Here is a 7441-nt window from a genome sequence, read left to right as displayed (position 1 = left end):
ATCCCAGGTCTTTAAACACATCCCTTTGAGATGATGTATTTCAAAAATGTGTGTTTGGTTAAATGATGAATGGACTGATAAAATAAATCATTGATAGATTAATCAATAATAACAGCATTGATTAGTTGCAGTCTTGGTGCCTGTCTGTGTGTCTCAGTTCTTCTGACTCGGGTCTTCTGCCGATCCAGGGCTCTTGTCCCAGTCTGGAGCCTCCCAACATTGCCCCTCCTCCTCCAGACCAGCACACAGAACCTGGGACAGACTCAGCAGCAGCTACCCTGCCCCCCAACTCAGCCACCAGAACCACCCTCATCCGGCCAGGACGCCCAGGAGCTCCAGGTTCATGCTGCTTGCACTTTGCGATGTTTCTGGAAGTTTTCTGTTCTGTTAAAGAACATTCTACATGTCATTACCTTCTCCTCCTCTCCAGGTGCAGAGGACGACCAGGGGCAGCCATGTTGAAACCAGATGTTGCCAGCTGCTACAGGGTGACTATCATTCATATTTTGTCTTTAAGGTCTGAGACACTGTTTTTGCATGTGGTTTCTGCACTTTGGCTGTGTAGTGACTGCATTCTGGCTATGTACTGCTGCTGCTATAGAAATGCAGCTAAACAGGCAGCCAAGTAAAAGCTAGCTTGTGAAAAATCCATAGCTGTAACTACAACTACAGCTTTCAGTTTAGTTAATATTTTTCCCCTAGTAGTTATCTGTAAATGAAGGAATCTTTATGAACTGTCATCAGTTAAGTAGTGTCTTGCTAAATGTATGCATTTTATAAAGCATATCTTTAAAAGCTGTTTTTCAAAATGAGTGTTCTCTCTCACTCGCCTGAAATCTCCACTTCAGCAGCGCCTAAGTTTTATTCCTGTCCATATTGTGAAGGTTTTTACAGAGGTCTTTGATCATATATCATTCATTGCCTGATGTATTGTTTTATGGCTGTTGACAGTAATTTCAGGTTTATGGAGGATCCCCAATTCCCTCTGTAGAAACCTTTGATTATAATGTCAGCAAAATAAAATCATTTTGAGCTTGGCTTTATCCAATTCTGTAATGGAAATGTATGCAAATTTGCGCATTTTTATAAGAAAATTACTCTTTATATATTTACACAAAACATTTCCAGAAACTTAAAACAAACAATAGTTGTCTTAATGTAAGTAATCAACACATGTTCAGGTTACCACGCTTCTGGGAAATTTAGAGACCAGTGTTCCAGTCATGGAAATGCCTGGAAATTGATGGAAATGACCAAATATCCTGGAAATAATCTTTGTAGTCCTGGAAAATGTATATTGTATTTTAGCCTGTGCTGTGGCCAAATTAATGTTTCAATTCTGAAAGTGGAAAAATGAAGAACTCCTGGAAAATGTCCTGGAAAGCATTTTTTTGGTACTGCGTGGGGTTATGGCAATGCTTTTTATGGAAAAAATAATCAGCCAATCCAGCCTGAAAACGTCCTTTTTTCCTTCACTGCTGCTGTAGTGAACCTCCTCCTCTCTCTCTGTCTCCAGCAGTCTGCACACCGAGCAGCGAGGTCAGAGTGCGAGGAGCCGTCTTCGTCGCTCCACCTCCCTCACTGGTTCACCAGCAACAAGACTGACATGGACTGTTCTGGAATCACCAGTGTGCCGGACATAAAGTACCCAGCCTGGATCCAGCGCTGTGACCTCAGCGAGCCGCCACCACCCGCAGAGTCAGAGCTGTGGGATGACCACGGTACAACATGGCATCATAACACATATTGCATATCGTTCCATGTTACCGAACCCACATGAACCTACAGAATCACTGCTTCATGTATTTGGCAGTTTCAAAACAAAAAATGGTGCAGATGTTTCAGAATAGAGTCACTGACTCACTGAGAAAGTCATTTGGGCTTAAATGTAATGTTTTTATTGCCAAACAAATATTGTTGACTGCATCAGAGTTTCATTGTCACTGTAGAAAAGCCTCTGAAAGTATGAAGACTATCATGAATCCCTAAAACTGTATTTAAATCCAGACTAATGCATTAACAGCATTAGCAGATGTTTTCTTCCAACTGACCGTTAACCCCACCCCTCCCCCGTACTGTGATTGTCCATAGCTTAGCAACCGTTACCAGGCACAGCCGGCCTGACAAGATCTGGATTTCTCCACAAGTTGAACTGGTGTGCATGGGACTGACGTGTCTGTTCATTCTTTCATAAAATGTTGGGTTTTGGAAAGACAAAGTGTGTTTATCTGCTTTAACATAAGTTTGCAGGTTACAGGTCACATTAAAAAGCCCTGTGGTATTTCCCCACTGTATGAACCAGGTTAATCCAGATCAGAATGTTTGACACTTTGACATAAGCCTGGAGTTTTTGGTTCTTCAAAGCTGTTTTGAAATTCATTTGGAACTAGCGATACATGATATGGAACTTTTTTCAGCCGATATGATAATTACCTGCTTCTCATGGCTGACACCGATAAGATAATGATCATTTAGTCTGAGATGATCTTAATATTCCATAGCTCTGATCTAACCCAGTCTAACTGACATCACTATTGTTAACAACAACAACAACAACAACAACAACTACAGTTCTGACTCTTCAGATGTTCTTTTATTCATTTATTTAAGTACTTTGGCTTTCATAGAACATAAGGTCTACCAATCGTTTTGCATAAAAAAATCAAAATGAATTATTATTATTATTATTATTATGGACTAATAATTTAATTATCGTGGTAATTCACAACAATACATTTCCCCTTATCTGCCGATAGTTTACCAGCCTAATACCTACCGTGCATTCCTATTTGGAACTGTTGTCAGAGCAACAAGAAAACCTGCAGAAGTACAGCTTATTGACCGTTAGCTGGATCAAATGGCTCCTGCACTGTTTAGGCCTACAGTCTTATGGTTAATAAATCTGCAGTGTTGTGTTTTCCTAACAAACCATAATAATAATTGTACAGTAATAACTGTACAGAGTCTAATAAGCATTGTGTTTTTTAGTGAGGTAATACGTTGCTCTTCTAGGTGTTCTTCCACCTGCAGCTCCCAGACCCGGAGCTCCGTCCTGGGTAGCAGAGCTGGAAGATGATGATGGCGACCAGATGCCTGCACAGGTGAGAGAATCAGACTTCTTTGCAATTTTCAGTTTGATCAGTCAAATACTCTGAAAAAGGTAGGAAGAGGAGCTTCTTTGATTAGAGATTATTTTGTCACACCCAAATGTCCCAAAGTCAAGAATGAACGTCTATGCCCAATTATTTCAGTGATTGTTTGTGTGTGTGTGTGTGTGTGTGTCTGTCTTATCAGGTTGACAGCCAGCAGACTCTCAGAGAGCTGCGGCTCCAGTTCGCTGAACAGATTTCTCTACTCGCTGCAGAGAAAAAAAGCTCAGACATCATGGAAACTCTCTTCAGAGGTAAAAAAACACAAACTGTTGATGTAAAAACTACATCATATGCGTGTTATTGAGCCCTAAATATGTTTTCCTCCTGTCAGACAACAGGCTCGAGTCTCTAATCCAAAAGGCAGATCAGGTGTTGAACTCTCTGTCTCAGAGTTCTGGAGGAGCAGGAAGTCTGGCAGATTCAGGTGAGCCCACCCCAGCCCAGTTAGCTTCAAACGACCACAAACTCAGCTCAGATAATGGCAGATACAGTTGCTTGACACAATTAAAGTTTTATTATTAACAAATATCATTAATAATGTCCTGAGGTTTATTATCTCTTGTGTAACTGTTGTTGTTGTAGTCAGTCCTCCTGAAGCTGAGAACACCGAGGAGCTGCTGCTCCGCTCTTCCTCACACTGTCATCCAGTCACTCTGTAAGACTTATTTACGCTCCCTTTATCGTAAGCTCTGATGCACTGTGACTAAACACACTGAATGATATGTGATGTATGCTGAACCTGCAGGGAGTCAGCAGCAGCAGCGGGGGGCGTCACAGAGGCTCTGACTGACAGAGGAGCTCAGGTAGGCTTAGTCTTGTTTAACCCCTTACCTTTCACTGATTCACTGCAGTACCTTCACTGTTAATTTAGGGGCTGTCGACACGACAGTCAGTCCGCGCCGTACTGTCAAACCAGCCCTATGGCACACTGAAACCTACACGATCCTCTGACAGATCCAGGATCACAGCGCTCCTTTTTGTCTGCTGTCTATCCAAGGCTCTAGGGTGCTGTCTTCACGGAAACAGCATATTCAAGCAGCCTGGTCCAGTGGAGGCTCTGAAGCAGATGTTGTTCAGACTGCAGGCAGTGGAAGCAGAGCTTCAGCGACAACAACAACAGGCATCAGTCGCTCCTATGCTCACTGACAGGACACAGGCAGAGGAGACTCCAGTGAAGCCGGTACAAACACTCTCACTGCAGGTTGCCAGCCTCAACAGGAAGCATGTTTCTCTGTTAATGGGAAAAAATATAGAATATATGTTTGAGATTAAAGAAACACTGAATCGGATTGATTTCATCTATGCATCATTCATATAGCGCTCCTGGATACACCACAGGACGCTGTATTCACCCTTCCTAAGTCCCGCCCCCTTTTGCTCTGTGCTCCAGTAACAGTTGAGCAAGCCTCAGTCAGAACCTCAGTCAACTTCCTCCTTTCCTGTACTTGCTATGTGATAGGCTAATCTATATTGAAAAGACAACCACATTTTGGATATGGCGTTACCTAGCTAATGTTAGTCAAATGCTAGCTAACAAGCAAGCTAAGCTACATCAATTATTAGCTAGTTAGTTAGAAAACTGGCATTTTGATACCGAGCAAAACACTAGCTGACTGGCTAGCTCATCTGCATTAATTGATAGCAAAACACTAGCTAACTAGTCGCTGACATTAATATAAGATGTGACTATATATATATGGTCTTTTTAACATAGATTAGCCTAGCACATAGCATTATCTAAGTACAGGAAAGAAGGAAGTTGACCGAGGTTTGCTTAACTGTTATTGGAACACAGAGCAAAAAGGGGCGAGACTTTGCTAGGGTCAGTTGTTACATGTTTTGTACGTATTGAATCAGGTTATAAGGACTTGTGTTTGTGTTGCAGAGCCCTGAAGGTGAAGCAGAGCTGGAAAGTTTTCCTGGTGGACCATCACTACAGAGGTAACCACACAGCGGACTTCTCACAGCAGGATTAACATCAGAGTGACTGTAGAGTGAAATGGCACTGTAGAAACCTGATGATCCCTGCGTACCAGGATGATATTACCAGAATCTGGTCACAAATCCTTTTCTGAGACATTGCAATGCTAGCAGCGTTGGTCCACCACTTTGGTCCGGACTGAAATATCTCAACAACTATTGGATGAAGAGAGTTAGTGCTCCTCTTCATTTAGTCAGTAAGATTCCATTCCATTTAGGAACAGAACCTTATTTAGTATCATTGGTAACACCTGCTATTTCATGTTAAAATGGCTGCTGTGCGAAAGGTTTATTAATAAGTTTTTCTGTTTAGAAACTCCTTTGAAAAGGTTGCATTGTTTAATTTAAAAGGACACCCCATTTAATTAAAAAATGCTCAAAACAACCTTGTAAAGAGAAATACTTTTGATGAATATTTCTATCCTCAGAGCTCTGCATCATCTGAGCCGTCTGAAGGTGCTGGTGGAAGAACCCAGAGAGAAACACAAAGAGGAGAAGGACGAAGATGAAGGACGCTACTCCTCCTCATCTGCTGACGGACTCATTTGCACTCAGCAGAAACCCTCCTGAGGCTACAGGCCCCCGAGGGACTTCAATGAAAAAGATGGAGTTGCCTTGAAGGTGGATTTTTGACTGAGCTAGGCTAGCAGTTTCCCCTGAATTTATCTTAATGTCTACGTTGCCCTTTAAATTCCAGATGAGAATGAAGCTCTGTAGTGTCACAGCAATGTTAGGGACAATCAGACTCAAACTGAGAAAAGTATCAACATCTTACAACACACTCCAAGCATCTGTTCAACTGTTGAGATGTGGCAATTAGAATGGGGACCAATATTGTCAAATTGATATGTGAATGTGCCAATATGAATGAAGTGATATGTCTAGTTGTTCGTTACTGCACTGAAAATGATCTTTTTCATGATACATATTTCTGTTTGTAGCCAGGCTGGCAGCAAGACCCTGGAGATGACAGTGTTACAATGGTAGCTTTACGCATTAAATAATGGATGTAAACATGCTAACTTGACCATTTTAAATATGAATGTTAACATGTCAACTATAAATGTTACATGTTAGCTTGTTCCCATGCTAAAAGGTGAATGTTACATGCTAAACCTTAGCATGTTAGCATCCAACTGTTGTCAGTATGGATGTTAACATGCTAACTGTAGCCACATTGATTTTCTAACATTAGCATTTTAACATGCCAATTTCCTTATTATAATGCATATTCCAGTGCCAAAGTCTTACATGTTAAATGTCACATGCTAAACCTCAACAAGAAGGTTGTTTTCTAACTTTTGTAACTATGCACTGTAATGTAGTTAGACACCACTATTTATACTAATTACTGAACACATTTTATTGAATGAAAAAAAAAAATATATATATTTTTATTTGCGAAACTAAGGTATAGAAAGTTTTGGTATTTGTACAGAAACACAAAGGCATTGTACTGGCATGCTAACGTGGTACAATTAGCAAATTACCACTTAGCATTAAGCTCAAAGCACAGCTCTAACTCTGAGGCTGACAAAGTTCTGAGACTGAGATGTCCTAAAATGTCTTTAAATATGTCTAACTTAGAGTGTAATAATACAGAAGTGCCTGAAAAAACGAACATGGATGCCTCATGTCAGCTAAAGGCGTTCGTTCAAGGTCATTAACCTTAAATCTAATGGATACAGTGCTGTAGCAACGTGCACAGTGTTTGTTACCCTCATTGTTTTACTGTCTTAAGTTAAAAAAGTTCCCTCTTTATGAACTTTACTCAGTATGATTTGGACAGGAAATCAGATTATTGATGCATTGGTGTTCTTTGTCTCTCAGCTGATGAAGACAGACTGTCAGTGTTTTCTCTCCGGCTTTACATTTGGAACCATTAAAGAGTCAAATCAGCGGTCAGGCAGACAGGTGACAGCTAAATATGAAAAGATATTTGTTTTGTTACAGATTGATTTTTAATGTTTAACATGAAGTGTTTTTTATTTCCTTGTAACAGGCTCATCCCCAGCTGCTCTGAGCTGGCATGTATTAAAACAAAATTAGTTTACAACCGGCATGGTGTCAGCTTATTTTTTTAATTCTATAAAGGATAAGCTGGACATTAATGGGAGTTGAACCTCTTTAACAACTTCCCTTAAAGCTCCCCTCCAGTCAAAAATCAGTGTTTCTTCTTGTTCCTGTATGTGCAGAGTTTGACTCTAGAAGGATGTTCTCACATTCATCTGCTGAAAGTGGAAAGTTTCTCTGTGCTCATTGAAAAGCTGATTTTAAGGGGCGGGGCCTACCAGCGTGATTTGTGACAT

General features: G+C 40.8%; 1 protein-coding gene across 3 annotated transcripts in view; it reads left to right on the top strand.

Moving 5' to 3' along the window:
- cunh18orf54 (chromosome unknown C18orf54 homolog) overlaps positions 1-7192 on the top strand; it is a 9702-nt gene extending 2510 nt beyond the window's left edge. For 2 of the 3 annotated variants that reach the window (XM_035668356.1, XM_035668354.1), the window contains exons 5-15: positions 189-339; positions 431-488; positions 1517-1721; positions 3013-3101; positions 3295-3403; positions 3484-3576; positions 3735-3807; positions 3898-3955; positions 4150-4332; positions 5038-5093; positions 5561-7192. In XM_035668356.1, coding sequence (XP_035524249.1) covers positions 189-339; positions 431-488; positions 1517-1721; positions 3013-3101; positions 3295-3403; positions 3484-3576; positions 3735-3807; positions 3898-3955; positions 4150-4332; positions 5038-5093; positions 5561-5702 — 1217 coding nt within the window. In that variant the 3' untranslated portion in view covers positions 5703-7192. The remainder of the gene's footprint in view (positions 1-188; positions 340-430; positions 489-1516; positions 1722-3012; positions 3102-3294; positions 3404-3483; positions 3577-3734; positions 3808-3897; positions 3956-4149; positions 4333-5037; positions 5094-5560) is intronic. The other variant, XM_035668357.1, reaches the window with a different exon arrangement.
- Positions 7193-7441: the final 249 nt, after the last annotated feature.

Source organism: Morone saxatilis, unplaced genomic scaffold, assembly GCF_004916995.1.
Source record: "Morone saxatilis isolate NCDOM2014 unplaced genomic scaffold, NCSU_SB_2.0 Contig21, whole genome shotgun sequence".
Classification (NCBI taxonomy): domain Eukaryota; kingdom Metazoa; phylum Chordata; class Actinopteri; family Moronidae; genus Morone; species Morone saxatilis.
Note: the sequence above shows the minus strand (reverse complement) of the source record. Positions and strands in the feature narration are given on the sequence as shown.